The 24,451-nt window shown below is 40.5% G+C and overlaps 1 protein-coding gene across 5 annotated transcripts in view; it reads right to left on the bottom strand.

The window, feature by feature from the left end:
* The window catches only part of USH2A (usherin), a 493,686-nt gene that overhangs the window by 278,616 nt on the left and 190,619 nt on the right, over window positions 1-24,451 (bottom strand). For all 5 annotated transcript variants that reach the window (XR_011854013.1, XM_072140122.1, XM_072140124.1 and 2 more), the window contains exons 22-24: window positions 6,558-6,688; window positions 1,627-1,753; window positions 632-733 (exon numbers count right to left, since the gene is read on the bottom strand). Coding sequence is in view for 4 of the 5 variants with exons in the window: in XM_072140122.1 (XP_071996223.1) it covers window positions 632-733; window positions 1,627-1,753; window positions 6,558-6,688 (360 nt within the window). In the remaining variant the exon portion in view is untranslated. The remainder of the gene's footprint in view (window positions 1-631; window positions 734-1,626; window positions 1,754-6,557; window positions 6,689-24,451) is intronic.

Raw genomic sequence — 24,451 nt, 5'->3', positions numbered from 1 at the left:
GGGAAATTAGAAACAGAGAGTGGAAGGGAAGCAAAGAAGGAAGGAGAGGGAGGGAAATGACTAAGCAATGAGGAGATGGAAATACCGTGTTTCCCCGAAAGTAAGACAGTGTCATACATTCTTTTTACCCCCAAAAGTCCCACTATGTCTTACTTTTGGGGTATGTCTTATATTGAAAAAAGTTAAGGAAACTTTACATGGTGCATTTTGTGAATTGCTTGCTTGGTACCGTAATGGTGATCGGATCAATTCCTCTGCGGTGCTGGGTAGAGGTGTGGCTTCTTCTTCCTCATGGAGCCAATCAGAGGCCACCAGCGGCTGCACATGAGGGCACTGAGGCTGCGTGTTTTTGTATGTTGTCCATGGTCCTGATGAACCACGGACAACATTACGGCCTCCACATCCCTCCGCTCATTCCGCTCTAACCGTCCGCATCCCGCTGTTAATGCAGCAAAAGGTACCGGTACTATGGCTTATATTTTTCCAACGCAGTTTACTATGTCTTACTTTCGGGGTATGTCTTACATTAGCCAACCCCCCCTAAAACTCCCACTATGTCTTACTATCGGGGGTGTCTTACTATCGGGGAAACAGGGTATTACAGTATGAAGGTTTGAGGAAGTCACTTTACCGATGTCTTTCCTCCTAACAGAGAAGTTTGTTGGGAGGCCTCCAACATAGACTCCGGTGTTGTCACCAATCACTGTACCACCACCCGTAGCTGAGGCAGAACCTGAAGAGAAGGATACAATCACCACTATGATACACAGAGGAGGATTCCTCACAATGGAGACACAACAGTAAATGGAACGTATAAAAAAAGTTTTTATGTATTTTGCATATTATGATTTTTTATAAACATTCTCGATTAATCCATTGTGATTGTGGTAAATATATGGAACATTTCTAACTTATCTCGTGTAGCGCATGGGTTATAGAGTTATTATATCATGGGATATCTCAAGAATTCTCCTATACAAGAACAAAAATTCTACCTATGTAACATCCCCGCCCATTCAGGCTTCACCATCCTCCATCCTTAAATACAGCTGCATATGCGCTGATAAGTGTTGTTTTGTTCCAATCTGTCTGAACACTGGTCTACACCTTTCCTAGCAGCCTTAAATGAGTTTAACCACACCCATCTGACTCCTGTGAACTCTGCTCCAGTTCATCAACAAATGAAATGGACAGAATGTCTACCCACACTTATTTCTGCCCAGTCTTATCTCAGAGAACTGATCCAATCACCTTCTGGCATGGGACTCTGGCCTGTCATAAAAGGTTATGTGGACCAGTGCTCTTTCCCTCCTGTACTCCTGTACTCTGCTAGCTAGTATTTATCTTTGACCCTTTGCCTGATTTACTGACTGTTTGTGATTAGTGATTTGGTACTGTGTTGTCCTCTTGGTTCTTACTCATATTTGGTTGTATTGACTTGTCCTTCTCTCTATGTTTGCACTTTTGTACAGGAAAGGAATGTCAACCAATTGACTCCTACTTCCTAGGGTAGATATGGCAATTATGCAGGGACAGGAGGGAGAGGGTTTAGTCTCAGGTCTCGCTGTCTTTGTCTGTTTCTCCAGTCCATCCAGACTGTTCCTTTACAGCAGCATTACAGCCTACCTGTATACTTTCCATCCACATTTATAGTTCCTAAAGCTCCGTTCCTGGTAACAATGATCTGATGCCAGCTGTTGTCATTGTAGAGCCTGTTCTCATCATTTGTCGGGGTTACGGCCACTGCCGAATCCTACGAAAATACAGAAATGAGATATAAAGGTATAAAAATTGCCCTCACATGCTGATGGGCCAAAAATTTTTATAAAATATACAAAAGTAGAGGGCCTGATTATCCATGTCTACACATCAATGATCCTAATGTGTACATCCTGACCCTCTTTATCCTTCCTGATGACTTTAAAGGGAACCTGTCATCAGGAACATACATTTTCACCTAATGACAGGTTCCCATAGCCTTTTTAACACTATTTCCCAATCTGTTTTTTAAGGTATATCATAAAATTAAGGTAAAAAACCAACCAGAATATCATAAAGAACATAAAGTCTAATAATTAAAAGCTTGTCCGGGACCTATAAAATAGGTTGGGATTTGCTCACAAACAGCGCCACTTTGGACTGGTATTTGGTATGGTATTACCCCATACTGATAGGCTGTAATACCAAACATAGCCTGTGGACAGGAGTGGCGCTATTTCTTCAAAAATATCCCATTCTCTAACCTGGTATTATCCATCTTAATGTTAGACTCATAATAGGAACTTCTCAATTCATTGCTTTCCAAGTGAAGCTAACGCGCCCATCTTGACATCGACTTTTCCCTCGGTTTTGCTTTATTTAAACATTGAATATTTCACAAACACGCATTTCATTATTGTAGTTTAATAATTAAAACCAGGACTGGTGTCATGCCCAATTAATGTGCCCTGGTATTATGCCCATTAGTTTCTCCATTAGTGAATTCAACAATACTAATGGGATTACGAGCATGAGATGCTAATTGGGCGTGACATAAGAAACTGGCTTACTTCTTGGCATACCCTCGCTAATGATGAAATTAATGAGCATTTTATTAAATGCTGTCTCATCAAAGTGTCCTTAGTTAGCGTTAAAATTGTTACAAATGATGCAACGTCCCAAATACTCCGTGAGATACACGAAACAGATCTCTCATCCTCCATTAGACGGCCATGTCTATGATCCGCTCCTCAGGACCTCCAACGTTATCTCGGGGCTGTGGCTTCAGCTCCTTAATGTTGTCAGATGAGCAGAGAACTGCATTAGTATCTCTCTAAGATCATCCCTCGCTGTATCTCAGGAGGACCCATCAGGGGTCATTTAGTAAGGGCCCGATTCTCGGTTTCCCGACGTGTTACCCAAATATTTCCGATTTGCGCCGATTTTCCCTGTATTGCCCCGGGATTTTGGCGCACTCGATCGGATTGTAGCGCATCGGCGCTGGCATGCACGCGACGGAAATTGGAGGGCCTGGCCGAGCGAAAACCCAACGGATTCGGAAAAACCGCCGCATTTAAAAAAAAAAAAAAAGTGTCGCGGGACCTGCGCTTACCTTCACCAGGTATAGGCCGGTGAACTTCAGTGCATTCCAGCGGGCCTCGGCGGTCTTCAGCGCAGCAGCGACACCTGGTGGACGTCGGAGGAACTGCCTTAGTGAATCCCGGCTGGACCCGAATCCACCGCAGAGAACGCGCCGCTGGATCGCGAATGGACCGGGTAAGTAAATCTGCCCCATCGTGTCAATGCATGACATAGATAACCCATTGATTTCAATTGAAAACCTGTAATGCTTCCTTTCTCCTGTGGGGGCACTGCAGGGAAAATGAATACTTGTCTAGAGATCCTCTTACAGATTATATCAAACCACCGAGACTCAAACCACTCAGACATCAAGCAATGGGCTTAGTTTTATAAAAACCTGACAGTCGAAAAGGGGTTTCTAGAAACCGGTAATTTTGAAGAAGCCATATATGGACTGGCAACGAATTACCATCTATCTACCTATATATCTATCTAAGCTTGTACAAACATTCAAATAGTCACAATTCTGGGTGTTTGGAGAGGATTTGCAACAATTTCCCCTCTTACGCCAACTCCGCACCACATGGGGAGTAGGGGGACATGAAGGTGGCCATGGCCGGCGGCAGAGTGGGGAACGTTCTTGCGGGTTATAGCCAGAGGTGAAACTGGGCTGCACCCCCACCACCCAGGGTCAACTAGTTCTATGCTATGCTTAGTTGTAATATCTGTCTATCTATCTATCTATCTATCTATCTATCTATCTATCTATCTATCTCATATCTATCTATCTATCTATCTATCTATCTATCTCATATCTATCTATCTATCTATCTCATATCTATCTATCTATCTATCTATCTATCTATCTATCTCATATCTATCTATCTATCTCATATCTATCTATCTCATATCTATCTATCTATCTATCTATCTATCTATCTATCTATCTATCTCATATCTATCTATCTCATATCTATCTATCTATCTATCTATCTATCTCATATCTATCTATCTATCTATCTCATATCTATCTATCTCATATCTATCTATCTATCTATCTATCTATCTATCTATCTATCTCATATCTATCTATCTATCTATCTATCTATCTCATATCTATCTATCTATCTATCTATCTATCTATCTCATATCTATATATTTTTCTATCTATCTATCTCATATCTATCTATCTCATATCTATCTATCTCATATCTATCTATCTATCTATCTATCTATCTATCTCATATCTATCTATCTATCTATCTATCTATCTATCTCATATCTATCTATCTATATCTATCTATCTCATATCTATCTATCTATTTATCTATCTATCTCATATCTATCTATCTATCTATTTATCTATCTATCTCATATCTATCTATCTATCTATTTATCTATCTATCTCATATCTATCTATCTATCTATCTATCTATCTATCTATCTCATATCTATCTACCTTAATAATTATAAATCCTTCCTCTCGGCCCCCTATACCTGTGCTCCCTCCCCCGTTGCTTCCAGTGCCTTCTCTTTCGGTGAGGGTCTCATTATCCTACATGTTATGTCACATTTCTATTCTCCCTTGGTTACACAGCACAATCGCTACTGCAGGATTTTTCCACATTTCCTCCGAATTCTAGAGAGAAAGTTGTGATTTTTTGGCAGCTGTTAACCCTTAGGCCACGGCGTCCTGGAAGTGTGAGATAAGCGGCAGCCACATTGATCAGCGTCACTGCAATCCCAACAATAGAGCGCTGGTCACACTGACCGCAGGCTACTCACACTCCAAGAGGGGATTGTCCAGGAGTCAGAGCTAAAATCTAGTGGAGAATTATTTGTAAAGTAGTGGAAGGAGATAAAGAAAATGTTGAAATCCACTTATATTCTGGAGAGGACATGTGTGTAATGGGACGACTGATAAGGTTCTGCTCTTGTAAAGTATTTTCAAAAAATCTCTGACACAGAGCTCCAAATCCTCTGCAGTGTGCAGTAAGCTTTCTAAACGTCAGGACTGCAGTGCAGTCTATCTATCTCATATCTATCTATCTATCTATCTCATATCTATCTATCTATTTATCTATCTATCTATCATCTATCTATCTATCTCATATCTATCTGTCTATCTATCTATCTCATATCTATCTATCTATCTATCTCATATCTATCTCATATCTATCTCATATCTATCTATCTATCTATCTATCTATCTCATATCTATCTATCTATCTATCTATCTATCTATCTATCTATCTATCTATCTATCTATCTATCTCATATCTATCTATCTATCTATCTCATATCTATCTATCTCATATCTATCTATCTCATATCTATAGATCTATCTATCTATCTATCTATCTCATATCTATCTATCTATCTCATATCTATCTCTTATCTATTTATCTATCTCATATCTATCTATCTCATATCTATCTATCTCATATCTATCTATCTATCCATCTATCTCATATCTATCTATCTCATATCTATCTATCTATCTATCTATCTATCTATCTATCTATCTATCTATCTCATATCTATCTCATATCTATCTATCTATCTCATATCTATCTCCTATCTATCTATCTATCTATCTATCTATCTATCTATCTCATATCTGTCTCCTATCTATCTATCTATCTATCTATCTATCTCATATCTGTCTCCTATCTATCTATCTATCTATCTATCTATCTATCTATCTATCTATCTCCTATCTATCTATCTCCTATCTATCTATCTATCTATCTATCTCATATTTATCTATCTATCTATCTATCTATCTATTTATCTATCTATATTCTGCCTGTTAATCTGACTATTTAGCCTGTAAAGGCTTCTGATTGAAATGCAGGAACGTAACAATTTTGAAAAAAAAAAAAAATTAAAGTTTTTATTAGAATTTTTGGTGCGTTGCAATTTTTTCTCGTCTTGATTTGAAGGATCTATTAAATCCAGGATGTGCACCCAACAGTTTGGACTGGTGCAGCTGAACTCCAGTTAGCGATCCAACCTCTAGATATAAATAATTATTATTATGCGGTGATATTATAACCCGGTGACACCAATTGATCCTTTATCCTTCCGGGACCCACTCGAACCTTTCCGCTATTAATTACTTTGTTACATAAAGTTCTAAATATTTACAGTTTAATCAAATCGATAAAAATAATAACAATCGCCTTCTACAAACACGACACCTATAGACGCTGAGATATTAGCAAGGTCAACATATTCCTCCACCGGCCGCCCGCCTATCCATAAATTGTGGAGTCCTAGTAAATAGATAACTAATTAAATTGGAAAGAGCCTAAGGTGTTTCAATAGTTCTTTCCCAAAGAACTTCAATCTTCAAAGGTTTTAAAGAACCCATTAACCTGGATCAATAGGAAAAATGGAAACAGCGAACGCCTCATCATCTTAAACCATTAAATGCGCCGGATGCCTTTGGGATGCGATAGAGATCTTTTTCACCCGTTTGCTCATTACTCTACCTGTGGATCAAATAGGAAGTAAGGACGTCCATTGCTTATTTGGAGCACAATGTATTCTTCTTGCGTTCCGGCTGACACAGCACACAGAAGCAAACCCTCCGCTTCCTTTGTTCTGAATTGTATTTTAATACCTGGTGAATACAAAAAAGGGGGGGGGGGCGGGGGTAAACATGAGCCGGGTGGACAGTGGGCACAGAGATTGTACATAGCAAACAGCAAGAGATAAAATGTGACATAATAGAACACAAGTATCAAATAGCGAGAATACATTGTAACAAACTAAGCTCATAAGTGTATCATCAGCCGAGGAAATGCTCTGTGAGCTCCAATAACCAACTTGTATGTCATATTCAGATATTTGAGTAAAATGTGCTCAGCGTTGGCCCCCCGAATTGTTTCCACAAATGTCAGCTACACCCCCACCTCCTATTCTCAATGCCAAAATGCTAATAAAAAAGATGGGGGGACATTAATCATAGTGGGGTCTCAGGTTCGCCTATTTTTGCGCCGGGTTTGTCGTTTTTTTTTTGGCTTGTGATTTATGATGGATCTAGTTCTGCCTTTAGTAAATGGGTTTTGGAATTGTCGCATGTCCGATTCATTAGCGCCTAATTTGTCTCGAATTTTTACCCTACAAAGTAGATCTCATTTGTAACTATCCGTATATACTCGAGTATAAGCCGACCCAAGTACATGTCGAGACACCTAATTGTACCATAAAAAACCCGGTAAAACTTTTTTTTTTTATTATCGAGTATAAGCCGAGTTGGGTTTTCAGCACATTTTTTTGTGCTGAAAAACTAGGCTTATACTCGAGTATCTATGGTAATAATGGAACGAGATTGAAAAAAGGTGACAGGACGTTCAGGGCTTCATCTCTGCACATAAAGTCTCAGCTTGTACAATGTCCGGACCACATTGTGATGTAACTGCTGAGACTTTGGGGGACATTAATCATAGGGGGTCACAGGTTTGCTTATTTTTGCACCTGGTTTATTCCTTTTTTTGGCTCCTGATCTATGATGGATCTAGTTCTGCCTTAGTAAATGCGCTTTGGAATTGTCTCATGTCCGATTCATTTGCGCCTAAATTTGTCTCTAATTGTTAGATCTCATTTGTGAGCAATAATGAAAGGAGACTGAGAAAATGTGACAGAACGTTCAGGGCGTCATCTCTGCACATAAAGTCTCAGCTTGTACAATGTCCGGACCACATTGTGATGTAACTGCAGGGGCTAAAAGTTACAGAGATGGAAAAAAAAAAAATTCTTGCTCAAATGATTTTTTGCCTTTTTTATTATAATTTACATGAAATGGAGACTGATAATATTCTCAGATCTGTACAATAAGACAATAATCACTCCCAGAGATGATCCCATAGACAATGATGAAGTCGTAACTGGAGAAATTTATATTATAAAACTGCTCCGAAGTATTTTCCATGTTGCATAGAGGTGATTTTTCATTTGGGAAGCGAAAAACTTTGGTTTCCGTAATAATAAGTGACGTTTTTTTTAAAGTGCAGCTGCTCAGAGTAGGAGCATTTTTGCTACTTTTTAGCAACTTTTTAGGCCCAAAATTGTGATAGATGCCGAGCAAACATCTGTATAGCAGCCGCTCACTATGTCAGGTAAGGCGCAGGGACTCAGAACCACTAAGTGCCGAACTTTTGCTTGCACCCGAAAAAGTCGCAAGTTAGAGACAAATTTACTAACTGTGCCAAAACAGTGCGCAAAAAACCTGACAAAAACAGTCTAAACACTAGTTAGTTTCCTGACAGCTCCTTTTTCCCCTCTCACAGCGCAAATCTCAGAAAAACTGCAGACAAAATGTATTTTCGCTCTATGTAGCATTTACAATTTTGGTTTAGTTTTTGGTTTGGTGTCTAACAAGGTTTTATAAGCATTTATAAACAGTCTTTAGGGAGGAAAATGTAAATTGCTGGAAGACGAGGAAGAATCCCTATTACAATATATTGTACAATCTCTACATTATTCTAATGATGACGACTATGATCTCTACATAATTGATATAGATTAGATAAATTAATGCTAGTGAACCAGTATCTTTTTTAACTAAAGGGCTTCTCCATGTTAAAAATATTGATAGACTAGGTCCTCAAAATAAGATTGTTGGGGGTCCGACACCCTGTACTCCCACAAATCAGCTGTTCAAAGCTTAATAGCTTCTAAACTGAGAATGGAACAGGAAACAGACAGCGCTATTTCCTGTGTAGTGGTCAGACGAGGTTACTGCGAATTAGTTTCTATCCACTTGAATGGAAGCTAAACTGTAGTTACACCAGTTAACCACCGCACTTAGCATGGCACTGTCTGATTCTTCTTCAGTCTCTGCTGAGAACAGCTCATCTTTTGGGGTGCTCAGTGTTGGAGCCATCCCATATGATCAGCATGACATGACATAGGACGGAATTACTGGAACTTTTTGGTATAGCAAATTGGTCTGAGGAGTACCAGACACCGCCCATTGATAAGGGAGGAGCTATTTCTGAAAAAAAAAGGAATTTTTTCAGTCTATTCCTGGAAAACCCCTTGAAGCTTCATAACTTTTTTCGATCCATACAGCAAAGCAATGGATTTTCCATTTGTGTGAATATTTTTCCTGGAGCTTTGTGGGTTTGTTCTGTACCTAAACACAGCGAGTAACCCCGGCCGTGTTCTCTCCAAATGAAGTAATTTACTAAAGAGAGGAGCATATTGATTTTTAGCTGAAAGGCTGGGATTCTTGCTGAAATCTAAGTGATGTTTTGAATAAAGTGGTCTCATTCCAAGATCTAAATCCATAGAGACAAATTATTCAATGTCACAGTTGATACATCTCCGAGCAGCCCCTAACAACATATCTATTGAGATAGAAGACGACTGTGGATGGAGAGGACTGGATATTTCTCTATCTGGTACAAAGATGAGTAAGTAACAAACACATAACACCTCAGCCTATCAATCAGCTTGGTAAATTTAACGTGTAATATAATCATTAAGGTTCTGAAAAACGTTATTACTATCACGACTTAGAGGAATTTTCCACCAATACAACTTTTTCCCAATCCACAGTATATGATAAAATTTGTAGATAGGTGTGGGCTCTGTCCATTGGGAACCTCATGACCATCCAATAGGATGATCAAAGTCGTTAATGTTAAGGTTAGATTAGAGTACAAGGACAGATGATCAAAGATGTCTACCAGCAGTCCCATACAGTTTTATGGAGTCGCGCCCCTCATCTGTTTATCCACCAAGATAGGGGAATTTATGATCAATGGGTGTCCCATTGAATAGACTTCTAACCAAGTACAATTTAACCCCTATCTAGATTGTTGATTAGTAGAGATGAGTGGACCTGCCGGTCCTGTTCTGGTTCAGCCGCGCGACATGGACATATTGGGGCACATTTACTTACCCGGTCCATTCGCGATCCCAAGGCACGTTGTCCGACGTGGATTCGCGTCCTGCCGGGATTCACTTGGTCCGTGCACTTGGTCCGTGTCGCTGCTGCTCCGAGATCCGCCGGAGTTCACCTTCTTCTCCTCGGTGCATGTAAGTGCGTGTCAAGTGACATTATTTTTTTTTAAAATACTGCGTTTTTTTCAGAATCCGACGGGTTTTCCGACAGCCACACCCCTGATTTCTGTTGCGTGAAAGCCGGTGCTGATGCGCCACAATCCGATTGCGAGTGCCAAAATCCCGGGGCAATTTGGCGCAAATCGGAAATCGTTGGGAAACCTGGTGAAAGTGAGCGATTCAGGCCCTTAGTAAATGAGCCCCATTGTCCGAACAGCCAATCGTGAAAGGCAAATTGACACCCGCAGCTATGGCTATGATTGGCCAAGGGGACTCCTAATCATAGCCATGGCTAGTTGCTATGGCTGTCAATTTGCCAGGTTGGCTGTTCGGCCACCAATCAGGACGATATGTCCAAGTCACAGGGTTGAACGGCAGGTCCACTCATCTCTTTTGATTATTGATGATGGAAGTGTGGTTCAGGACCATGCCAAACATTGTGGGTTCAGATCCCTAAACCCAGACTTCAGCCAAAGTTCTAGTTCGAGGTCACCCATCGCCAGAGTCAATTTTTTAAATGTCACCATCAACTCTAGGATCGTCACCCCCTGATGACATCACGAGAAGTGACGATCCTCGGGAAAATGGCTGCTTTTAAAGGATAACACAAGTGCCAGGACTGATTGTAAGTGTTACCGGTGTATGAGTTTGGTACCTGAACACGAACCAATCTTTACCATTTGGTTTTGTCCAAACTCGGCTGGACTAGAATTAGGATTCTTTCTCAAAATCATCAGTGGGTGTCCAACTCAACTTTCCATGCAATGCCAAAGGTCTACATTTTGCTGTCCACCATGTAACTATTTGTGGTGGTCAAGACCATCAGCTTCTTTGCCGCCACCTTTGGTATTCTGCACATGCTTACATTCTCCCTTGGGTTCTTGCTTGTGTGTACCTCAATCTAAAAGTTCCAAAGCCATTGTAAAAGTGTTTCCAGCCAATCTCTGTCTGCCCCTGGTTATACATACATTTTACCGCACCGAAAGGCCCCTGAACATTGGTAAATTCCTAGTTCACTAGTTCTGGCCTTTTTTGTCAACAAGGCTCGATAAGGAGGTATATGGAGAGTTTTTGCCATGTGCTTCAGCCTTTCTCTTAGTTTTCTCCCAGAACCTTAGAGAACCATTTAATGGGAGCCATAGCAATAACTATTTATCGTTTTCCACCCTAAACATCTCAGAGATCTGAGACCCTGAAATTCATATTACATAGATAAATTTGAAGGTATAATTTGGATATGTAATTGAGTGGGGACATCTGGTTGACATGGTATAATGCAGGGTTCCCAACCACTGGGAACATGGCTAATGCTTGGTCGGAGAAGAATGAGGTATGTAGGGCAGCTTACACTATACTTATGCTCCTCAAACCTCCCATTGCCCACAATACCAGCAGTGCCACCCAAAGCACCTCCACACTCAAAACAGTTGCGGCTTCTGCCTCATCCTCTTCCTCTACCCCTTTTCAATCACAACCAACAAAAATCCATTGCCTTCAGTCCCTGGACATATAAGTGTGCACTCTACTGGTCCCTGGGTGAGTTGGGTGGCACTGGTGTAATGGATACCACCATGGTCACCCAGAATGCATATCATTTTTAGAAGACCACACATAGCTTCCCATTAAAGGACCTCTTAAAGGATGGCATTTCCCAGGATTTTTATGTTTTACTTGATGGGGAAATGTTCTTGTTCTCCGAAGCTTTGGTAAAACTCCTTTAAAGTCTGTTTGTCAGACAGTGCACCGAGGCGACAAGTGCACAATGACAAGGTAGTTTGCAAGTAACCTCTTGTGTATAATGCGATAATGATCAGTCTGACCCATAGGCTAAGTTTTGATAGTTTGTATGCAGGGCCGCCGACGGTGGCTGCAAGTCAAACAGCTTGTCTGCAGCTACTTTAACCAGCTGTCTCTCACAATTGTGACTGAGGGTCCGGATTTCTGCTATGAGCGGAGGCCGCTACGTTGTCACAGCCTCCTGTCTTCATACTGTTGATCTCCTTTGTTCAGTCATTCTCACCTGGACATGAATCTCAATCAGGATGGCAATGCAGGATTATTAGTATGCGAGGGAGGGCATGTACTAATACTGTGGGCTCCACATGCACAGGAATCATGAAGCCACACACCGGTTACTGATTGTTTTACAACTGAGAAAACTTTTTGAAAAAAAACACTGAACTTTTTAGTGGGATAAACCAGTCCAGAAACAGATACAGAAAAGTTTAATCAAGGACAGTTATCAAAAAGTTTAATTATGCAAAGCAACAAAATTGGCACCAATACCACATTGGTTACTGCGGGGGCATTTTTACTAATTTGACTACTGTGGGGAAAACAATGCTTTATTGTCTATTGTGGTGACCTAGTGATCCCTAGGGGAAAAGTATTAAGTTTGTGATAGTAAGAAGTTGGTGGAGATGATGATAAAGTGAGGAACCTAAAATGTTTCTGTTGCTAAATCTGCACAGATGAGTTGTGGCTGGAAGAAGCTGACATGGAGGCCAGGTAGGAGAACAAGATAATGAATGAGAAATTCTTCAATCAAAGATGTCATGTGTAAGTCATCAGATTTACAGTAAGTTCTGGTATTAGCCATGAGCTCACAATGCTGCAGCATCTCCTCTGTGCTGTGACTTTCTTTTATCTTCTCCTAAGAGGGGAGCTTCATGGAGAGATCTACATCAGATTTATTATCTAGCATCAGACACCAGGGCTCATTTAACTAAGGGTTGCTGATCTGACTGTTCAGCGTTTTCGGGATTTGCGCAGCTTTGACAGGTATTTAACAGGGGTTTGTGCTGGATTCGTGTTGCATACAATCGGCTTTCATGCGACAGAAATCATGGGGATGCCATCGGACGAGCCGACTGATTCGGACGGAGAGCGGGATTTAAGATTCAAATTGTGTCGCAAGACAATGTACTTACATGCACCGGGAAGAAGAAGGCGAACTCTGTCGGACCTGAGCGGGGAAGCGACACATGCAGGATATCGGGCGCACAAATTGCAGCACAGTGCATTATCATCGGAGAATGCACTTTTATGAACTCTGTCGGACCTGAGCGAGGAAGCGACACATGCAGAATATCGGGCACACGATCTTAGTGAATCGTGGCACAGTGCATTATAGTCGGACACTCCTCAGACCGGGTAAGTAAATGTTCCCCACTGTGAGAAATCTGGTAAAGTATAAGTCTGTCTCCCTCTGCTCGGTTCTGGTGCCGTTTCTATTTAGTAAGCTTGGTTTTGGTGCTGTTTCTCTGTAGTTAGTTTGGTTCTGGTAACATTTCCTTTGTAGAATGTTTGGTTCTAGTAACAACTCTATCTAGTAGTCTTGGTTCTGGTAAGGTATCCATGTAGTAATGTTGGTTCTGGTAATATATCTATGTAAAGGTTTTGGTTCTGTTACTGTATTTATGTAGTAAGCTTGGTTCTTGTAAGGTATCTCTGTAATAATATTGGTTCTGGTACTGTAATTATGTAGTAAGCTTGTATAAGGGATACATATTATTAGTAACACAACCCCTTTATGTCTATAGTGAGTAAAAATAACATGATAAAAAATATAATTCCTAATGGTCTATGTAAAAACTCAGGAGTCATCACTTCAAGAATACAATATTGTGACCTGTGTGGGCAAATATGTGGCGACAAAAGAAAATATCACGTGTGCTAATTGCCGTTCACGTAGCAATCCTGTGTATATAGTCCTTTAAGCTTAACAAATAATTGTAGTTAAATCTCGAAACATTATGCCCCATCTGTAAGCAAAAAATAATACTGCCCAATAATCGAATAAATAATACCGCATAATACATACAAACATTATACCACCAAAAAATATATGTTATACAGCCATAGGAGTAAAGTCGCCAAAGAAATAAATATTTCCGGCAAATAAAAAATGCCGCCAAATAAATAAATATTACTGCCTAATAAAAAATAATACTGCTCAATAATTGTATAAATAATACCGCATAATACATACATTATACTACAAAAAATATATATTACACAGCCATATGAATAAAGTCATAAAAGAAACAAATATTACCGCCAAATAAATGAATATTACCGCCAAATATAAAAATAATACTGCCAAATAAATAATATAGCAAAATAAATAACTGTACTGCCAAATAAATTTTAAAAAACTGCAAAATAAAAAAAATCGTAAACTGTCATATAAATAAACTATCAATTCAATAAATAAATAATGCAGTGAAATGAAAATAAAATACCGGCGGTCCCCTACTTAAGAACACCAAACTTACAGACGGACCTCTGGATGTTGGTATTTACTGTACTTTAGCCTTAGGCTACAATGATCAGCTGTAACAGATATCACAGGCGTCTGCATTTAAGATTTATTGTTAATCCTGGTTCTATATTAGAATCCAACATTTTTAAAAATACAATTGTCACAGAGACCAAAAAAAAATTTGTCTGGGATTACAATTATAAAGTATACGGTTCTGACTTACATACAGATTCAACTTAAGAACAAGCCTACAGAACCTGTCTTGTATGTAACCCGGGGACTGCATGTAACATGTAAAAAAAAAAAAAAAAAGAATTCATTAAAAAACAATGCAGTGAAATAATTAAAAAAAATAACTGAGAAATAAAATAAAAAATATGCCAATTAAATAAATAAATAATACCGCCTTTTTTTTGCTGAAATTTTTTTGTATTTTTTTTCTCTGTCCTGGTTTCACACATTCACCAGACAGCGGCTTGATTGAGTTGTCGGCTTTGTGACCGGCCCCTTCTCTTCCCGGTTCCGTCCCTGACCTATTGTTCCAGTTCCTCTCTACTGCACATCACCGGGGAATATTCAGCGTCCAGAGAGGAGCCCGAGACATATATAGATGTGCCAGTCCTACACATTAGACTCCCTGTATTGTTACAAGGCTGCAACAACAGCCTATACTTTGTCATGCAGATGGACAATAAGATGTCAACATCTTATCTCGGAGAACACAAGAGGAACAAGGATGGGAATTCTATGGAGGCAGGATGAAAAATATTAACATGGAAACAAATTAACTTCCAGAGCAGACAAATGATTCGGAGCAGTCACTTCCAGTCACAATCTAATACCGAGCAGAGGAACGCTGACCCAACCCGCAGCAGATAGGAAAGTGAGAGGTAGACATTTGTTTTCCGAGGCCATTAGCTGTGTTATCGTGTGATGAACAGTGTATAGCAGCATTATTTATTAAAGTGTAAAGACTCTTACACTACACTCCCCATTGATCGTGCAGGGCGGCCATTACCATGTACTGGAAGACCAACGGTGGGGGTTAAGGATTAGAAGAAAGGAGGGTGTCCTTTATTCCAGGAACAGTGACCCCCTTACCGTTGGCTGTATCTGGTATTGCAGCTGAGCCACATTGACCCAAATTTTAATTGGACTTTGTCTACTGTAACTTGTTTTCATGCTTCCGTCTGGGGTAGACGCAACTGAGTGGGGTCTCCCTCTATGAACTACATCAGGGAACAACTCCTATACTTCTAGTAAACTCATTACTACAATGTATTAGGGGTTAGAAGATTTGATTCACTGAAGCTTTGCCAAACTTTCTAGAAGATTTCGTTTGGGTCGAAATGGAATCAGCCGGAACAAAAGTTGCTCCAATTAGAGATGAAAAAACCCAATGTTTCAGTTTGAGTTCGGGGCTCAAGTTCAGCCAAACGCGACCAAGAGATATTGACTGATTGGCGGCCAAACAGCCAATGTGGGACGGTATGACGGTCTTAACTACTAGCCACGGCTATGATTGGTCATGGGGTCGCCAAACCCTAACCATCAGCAGAACATTGGGTCCGCTCATCCCCTTAGTCCTCTAAAACACATTTTATTATAAAAATAATGATCTTGTATTGCTCATTTTCTACAATCTTTTTCATTGGCATTAGGTTGAGCGTTAGGGTTAGACTTAACCCAAACGCTAACCCTAAGCCTTAATAAAATTCTTAGAGAATGAATGAAACAAGATAAGACCCTGCTCTTTAAGAAGATGACAAAGATGCTCTGAGTTTTCCCACGCTCTCTTCTTGAACTGCCTAGACTCTGTAGTAACTCCAAACTTAGTGTCAATCTTATTTAACCTCTTTCCCCATCCAACTTCTAGAACTCTCTACGAACAAAACAGGGAGGGGGGAATTTATTAAGACTGGAAATCAGCCGAGCGCATCTACTTAAGGGTTAAGACCAATTTCAACTACAGCGTCTGAAGGACAACCAGTGAAGAAGATAGTACATGGGGCGGACTGTGGTGTTCACATCCATGCCCTTCCCATTTTACTCCTCTTCCTCTTGTTCGGAGAAGACAAGGTTAGCGATACCACCAGCCAACTGTAAAGCCTCCTGCAACCTTTCATGTGTGGGGCGGCTTCTCAGCCAAGGGAATGGGCTCTCTCACAGTCTAGAATAAAGAATGGGACCAGAATGTCCTCCAAGAGCAACTTCTCCCAACCCTCCAGGAGCAGATGGTGATGAGCAATGCCTTCTCCAGCATGATGGAGCACCTGCCATAAAGCAAAGGGGAGAACTAAATGGCTCAGGGAACAAAACATAGAAATTTGGGGTCCATGGCCTGGAAACTCCCCAGATCTTAATCCCATCAAGAGACGGGTGGACAAACAAAAACCAACAAGTTGTGACACAATGCAGCAGTGATTGTGCAGGAATGGACGGCTATCAGTCAGGATTTGGTCCAGAAGGTGATTGAGAGCTGCCAGGGAGAATTGCAGAGGTCCTGAAGAAGAAGGGACAACACTGCAGATACTGACTCGCTGCAGTAACTCCTCCTACCTGACAATAAAAGATTTTGCTCCTCATAATATGATTGCACATGTATTTCTGTATGTGATAAAACATCTGACAAACCAGAGGGACACAGATCATGTGACAATATAATATTTGTGTCATTCCCAAAACTTATGGCCGTGACTGTATACTGTGACTACACCATGCTCAATGCACCTGCTTTGGGGGGTCATAAACAGATTCATGCCACCAGACCCCTACCACCTTTGGATCGCCACCAGAGATAAAGGTTTGGGACCCTAAACCCCAGCTGCAAAACAGCATGTCAGCTCTTTAGGGAACCTAAACCTACTAAACAGTTTTAATATCTATATCTACATTTTATGTCAAAGGATCAGCTGATTGACCTAAGCCAAAGGACGTCACTTTCTCTTATGTCACAAGTTGAGATGTGCAGACCCAATGTTCAGGTTGAGGGTTCGATATCAGCCTGGACATATTTCCGAATTGGTGATTGTCCCCCTGCCCAATCATAACCATGGCTAGTTGATCGGGGCCTCAATTTGCCAGATTGGCTATTAGAACCTCCAATCCAGCAATATGTCTGGGTTGCGCAACCGAACCTGTACCCCAAGCACGAATGTCAGGTCCGCTCAACGGACCTTCTATTTTTTGACTGTTTCGTCTCCCAGGTAATTTTCCAGGATTGATGTAAAACTCCTTTAAGAAGAGGTTGTCCTTATAGTACCTCCCCTCTAAGACTAAGTGACTCCATTGTTTACCCGTCCCCTTTCATGGCTCCATTATAGCCACCACCGGTAAAACTAACAGGATATTCTAAGTTTAATCTCTCCGGCACATAACCCAGATAAGTTCAGTCATGTTTGCGTTAATGCGGCATTAATCATGTTGTTGCGTATTAATGAGTTTTCAGGCAATGCTAATTACTGTCATAGATTCTGCAGCAGCCCATTAAATATACAAATTACAGAATTAAAGAGCCAGAGCTCCTCATGATTAATCTCTAAATGGAGAAAAACTAATGATCTCTGTACAAAGTTTCTCTCTACTTTTGGCTGACTGAGCGCACTCGCCAATCAATTAGAGTAATTGAAGAGTCCGAAATTTTTTTTTTAACATCTTAAAGATTTTTTCCCCCGGTTGTTCGGCGACAGACAATGAGCGCGTTTCCGTCTTATTTATTTGCGTAGTGTCAGGCTCATTTATCCCTTTTTATTTGTAATAAATATGCACAATGGCTAATGATTATTAGGACCGCGACAAAACGTAACAGTGAGAATAACATAATCAATATGGCCGTCTCTCCCGAGCCGGCGCACACACATCACGCTCGCTGGGATGGAGCATCGCGCTGACCAACAAAGTCAAGTTTACAGCGCTCTATTTTATCCCGTGGTGAGGAGACAGGTACGAGAATGGGCAATTGGCAAACTAGTGACATATAACGGGCCGCCATGTAGAAGGTATTATGTGTAACGGCCTGACTAGTGTTTACACTTGGTAATAAACCCCTTTAAGATGGACAAGAAGATGATAAAATTAGTCAAATACCGAATGAAAAAAGGAAAGTACAGAGCAGAGATATGTGACCTGGAGCGAAAACTGACTTAAAGGGACAGTTCACACCTCAGCTGTTTCCATCAGTTATCGTGAGCCTTAAAGGGCTTGGCCACTGTTCAATGTTCTCTTCCATTAGACAGGTCTCTCATGTATATGCACCTGTGTCCTTGCCTCCTTTGAGAGCTTCAGCCATTCCCTGTTCTCACCATGCTGCCATCTGCATATATACACAGCTTCCCACCGTCCTCATGGCGTCTCCCACTGTGTCTCTCTCCCAGGATGAGTCATAATCTCCTGCTGCAGCTCCTCCTATTAGTGATGTGTTGTTGCATATAAAAAATAGGAGTTGGCTCCCTGCAGTGAGTCAATGGATTACTTAACCATGCCCCGAATTTGGTAACTACGACCCCTTTAAACCCGATAAAATTGAATTAAAAGTGGTGTGGAGAGGGTCGACTAAGTTTCAGACCTATTAGACACCCAACTTTAGACTTTAGAGTCCATGGTGCAAAAAAGTATCAAACTTTAGGTTTGCCCATTTTTCATGGCTCATTTGTGACTTTTTTTTGACAGCTTCCCTTTAAATTTCCTCGTTGTTAGGAGTTATCACCTGAATCCAGATGTGAAAGTTGCAACTTTTTTAACCCCTAGGCGCACCAGGACGTTATAGTACGTCCCCGGGGCTAGATGCTTAGCGCACGGGGACGTTCTATAACGTCCTGCTTCTGGCACCGGCTCACGAACGGAGCCGGTACCAGAAGCAGCGGCTGTCAGCTGTCTAGTACAGCTGACAGCCTGCGCTAACACCCGCGATCGGAGCCGGCTCCGATCGCGGGTGTTAACCCCTTACACGCCGCGGTCAAACATGACCGCGGCGTGTAAGGGTGTTTGCGCTGTGGATCGGATCCCCTGTGCCGCTTACCGGGGGATCCGATCCACTTCTGGGCAGCTCCGAGGACTGGCATGTGCCTCGGAGCTGCCCGGTCTCCATGGCAGTCAGACCCCTTCCGGGTCTGACTGTAAACTGTCTGAGCATGCGCAAGCTTGCTCAGACAGTTTACACTGCTCTACAATAAAATAGTATTGTAGAGCAGTGTATTGAACTTAAACCAGTGATCAGAGCATCACTGGTTTAAGTTCAAGTATGTATAAGTAAAAATATGCAAAAACACTTAACACTACACATTATAATAAATAAAAAATAAATACATAAAAATATAAGCCCCTAAAATGTCACTTTCCCATAAAAACACTTAATAAAGTATAAAAAACACAAAAACACAAAAAACCCCGCATATTTGGTATTGCCGCGTCCGTAACAATCTGTATAATAAAACAGAATCGTTACTGGACCCACACGGTACACGCCGTAGAAAAAAAAACGCAAAAACGTTCCGAAAAAAAGATAATTTTTAATTAATACCCTATAAAAAAATGCTCTAAAAAGTAATTTAAAAAATGTTATGCACTCCAAAATAAGCCCACTAAAAAGAACAACTCTTCTCGCAAAAAATAAGCCCCTAACCAGATTTGTCAGCCGAAAAATAAAAAAGTTATGCATATGAAAAGATGATGATGCTAAAATGAACAAGATTTTCTCCAAATTGGTTTTTATTCAGTACAATTGAATAAAATACACAAAACCCCCACATATTTGGTATCCCTGCGTCCGTAACAATCTGCATAATAAAACAGAATCGTTATTAGATCCGCAAAGTTAACCCCGTAAAAAACAAAACAAAAAAAAGCTCCAGAAAAAAGATCATTTTCAATTAATACCCTATAAAAATGCTCTAAAAAGGGATTTAAAAAATGTTATGCTCTCTAAAATAAGACCACTAAAAAGAACAATCCTTCTCGCAAAAAATAAGGCCTTAAACAGACTTGTGAGGCAAAAAATAAAAAAGTTATGCATATGAAAGACGGTGATGCTAAAAGTAACAACATTTTTGCCAAATTACTTTTTATGCACTAAAAATGGGAAAAAAATAAAAAATCTATATAAATGAGGTCTTTTTGTAATCGTGGCGACCCATAGAATAAAAATAATATACTATTTTTATGGTATGGTAAACAGCCAAAAAAAAAACCCATAAAAATCTTCCTGAAAAGTGATGATTTTCATTTCCTCCACCAACAAAGAGTTAATAAAATCTCACCAATTAGCCTATAGATTCCCCCAAATTACGTACCAGAAAAGTGCATCTCATGTGGCAAAAGAAATAAGCCCCTATAGGTCCACATTAAAAAAAGAAAAAAATTATAGCCTGTACAATGTGACATAGCAAATCTGATCTGGATGGCGCCTCCTTCCCTTCTATGCCCGGCCGTGCGCCCATACAGCAGGTTACCACCACATATAGGGTATCGGTGTACTCGGGAGAAATTGGGTAACAAACTTTGTGGAGCCTTTATTCATTTAATCCATTGTAAATGTTTAATTTTCCACCCAAAATGGGTGTATTGTGAAAAAATATTACAATTTGCAGACTGCACCTCCATTTTGTTTTAACCCCTATAAAACACGTAAAGGGTTAACAAACTTCTTAAAAGTGGTTTTTCATACGTTGAGAGGTGTAGTTTCCACAATGGGGTAATTTATGAGTCCCACTATTATTTAGGCCTCTCAGTGTCAATTAGAAATTGAGCAGGTCCATCTAAATACAGGTTTTGGTGATTTTACAAAAAATGTGAAAAATGATACCTAAATTCTGAGCCTCAGAACATTCTAGTAAAATATGTGGAATCTTAAAAAACCATGCCAACATAAAGCAGACATTTGGGAAATGTAAGTTATGAATGTATTTGGGAGCTATGACTATCTGCATCAAAAGTAGAGAATTTAGAACGTTGAAAATAAAGAATTTTTCCAAATTTTTGCCAAATTTAGTTATCATCCAAATTTTTAAACTAATTTGAAGTACAATGTGTCACGAGAAAACAATCTCAAAATCCCCTGGATATCTCATAGCGTTCCAAAACTATAACCACTTATAGTGACACAGGTCAGATTTGAAGAATGGGGCCGCGTCCTTAAGGCCAAAATAGGCTGTGTCCCCTAGGGGTTAATAAGTTGCATCTTTTGGCACAAATCTAAGGCAGCCCCTGGACAGGCGTAGAAATTAGCTTAGTCCTGATTGTAAATTTTTACGACTTTTGTTTTACTAAAGACCAAGCGCCACGTGTATCAATAAAAATAAAAACGCTAAGATGCACCAGCACAACGACCAAGAAAAAAAAAAAACAGCCGGACTTATGCTACATGTGCCCTAAAGATTTTATGTTGACTTTATATAAAACTATCTATTTAGGATGTATAGTGAACATTATGTTATATTTAGGGGTCAAGTGTATTTTTTATATACAAGTGCACAGTGTATTTCTATCTATGTGGTGGAATAACGTGCCCAGTTATGTTGTGATGGGTTTATATTATTTAGGAGCGCAGTGTGGGACACGTATCATCCAGGGGACACTATACTGTGTGTGACTGATATTTTCAAGTGCGCAGTGTGGATAAGCTTAATGCACAGTGCACAGTGTATTTTTATGTATGTGGGGGTATACTGTTGCCAGTTATGTTGTCATGGGTTTATATTATTTAGGAGCACAGTGTGGGACTCATATCATCCAGGGGACACTATACTGTGTGTGACTGATATTTTCAAGTGTGCAGTGTGGATAAGCTTAATGCACAGTGCACAGTGTATTTTTATGTATGTGGGGGAATAACGTGCCCAGTTATGTTGTGATGGGTTTATATTATTTAGGAGCACAGTGTGGGATTCATATCCTCCAGGGGACACTATACTGTGAGTGACTGATATTTTCAGGTGCACAGTGTGGATATATGCTTAATGCACAGTGCACAGTGTATTTTTATGTATGTGGCGGAATACCTTGGCCAGTTATGTTGTGATGGGTTTATATTATTTAGGAGCACAGTGTGGGACTCATATCATCCAGGGGACACTATACTGTGTGTGACTGATATTTTCAAGTGCGCAGTGTATTTTTATGTATGTGGTGGAATAACATGGCCAGTTATGTTGTGATGGGTTTATATTATTTAGGAGCACAGTGTGGGACACATATCATCCAGGGGACACTATACTGAAAGTGACTGATATTTTAAGGTGCGCAGTGTGGATAAGCTTAATGCACAGTGCACAGTGTATTTTTATGTATGTGGGGGAATACCGTGGCCAGTTATGTTGTGATGGGTTTATATTATTTAGGAGCACAGTGTGGGACTCATATCATCCAGGGGACACTATACTGTGGGTGACTGATATTTTAAGGTGCGCAGTGTGGATAAGCTTAATGCAAATTGTATTTTTATGTATGTGGGGGAATAAAATGCCCAGTTATGTTGTGATGGGTTTATATTATTTAGGAGCACAGTGTGGGACTCATATCATCCAGGGGACACTATACTGTGTGTGACTGATATTTTCAAGTGTGCAGTGTGGATAAGCTTAATGCACAGTGCACAGTGTATTTTTATGTATGTGGGGGAATAACGTGCCCAGTTATGTTGTGATGGGTTTATATTATTTAGGAGCACAGTGTGGGATTCATATCCTCCAGGGGACACTATACTGTGAGTGACTGATATTTTCAGGTGCACAGTGTGGATATATGCTTAATGCACAGTGCACAGTGTATTTTTATGTATGTGGCGGAATACCTTGGCCAGTTATGTTGTGATGGGTTTATATTATTTAGGAGCACAGTGTGGGACTCATATCATCCAGGGGACACTATACTGTGTGTGACTGATATTTTCAAGTGCGCAGTGTATTTTTATGTATGTGGTGGAATAACATGGCCAGTTATGTTGTGATGGGTTTATATTATTTAGGAGCACAGTGTGGGACACATATCATCCAGGGGACACTATACTGAAAGTGACTGATATTTTAAGGTGCGCAGTGTGGATAAGCTTAATGCACAGTGCACAGTGTATTTTTATGTATGTGGGGGAATACCGTGGCCAGTTATGTTGTGATGGGTTTATATTATTTAGGAGCACAGTGTGGGACTCATATCATCCAGGGGACACTATACTGTGGGTGACTGATATTTTAAGGTGCGCAGTGTGGATAAGCTTAATGCACAGTGTATTTTTATGTATGTGGGGGAATAAAATGCCCAGTTATGTTGTGATGGGTTTATATTATTTAGGAGCACAGTGTGGGACACGTATCATCCAGGGGACACTATACTGTAAGTGAATGATATTTTCTGGTGTACAGTGTGGATAAGCTTAATGCACAGTGCACAGTGTATTTTTATGTATGTGGGGGAATAACATGCCCAGTTATGTTGTGATGGGTTTATATTATTTAGGAGCACAGTGTGGGACACAGGGGACACTATACTGTAAGTGAATGATATTTTCTGGTGTACAGTGTGGATAAGCTCAATGCACAGTGCACAGTGTATTTTTATGTATGTGGGGGAATACCGTGGCCAGTTATGTTGTGATGGGTTTATATTATTTAGGCCCGTTCCACACTTGCGAGTGTGATGCGATGAACTCGCATCACACTCGCAACGCATGCTGCCAGGAAAGCATGGCACGAACGCTGCACCGCGGGAGTGAACTCTGCATGTCAGTTCACTCCCGCGGTGCAGCGTTCGGGCCGTGCGTTCCCGGCAGCATGCGTTGTGAGTGTGATGCGAGTTCATCGCATCACACTCGCAAGTGTGGAACGGGCCTTAGGAGCACAGTGTGGGACTCATGTCATCCAGGGGACACTATACTGTGGGTGACTGATATTTTCAGGTGCGCAGTGTGGATATATGCCTAATGAAGAGGTAGAAATCTGTGTCAAATTTCTGCAACTATAAGTGAAGGCCAGGAGAAGAAGATCTGCACAGAGTGGAGAAGAAAAAGCACCTTTGAGTTTCCGAATTCCGGTTCTGCCTCTGATTGATCAGCACCGGAGT

The sequence above is a fragment of the Engystomops pustulosus genome, chromosome 3 (assembly GCF_040894005.1).
Source record: "Engystomops pustulosus chromosome 3, aEngPut4.maternal, whole genome shotgun sequence".
NCBI lineage: Eukaryota > Metazoa > Chordata > Amphibia > Anura > Leptodactylidae > Engystomops > Engystomops pustulosus.
Note: the sequence above shows the minus strand (reverse complement) of the source record. Positions and strands in the feature narration are given on the sequence as shown.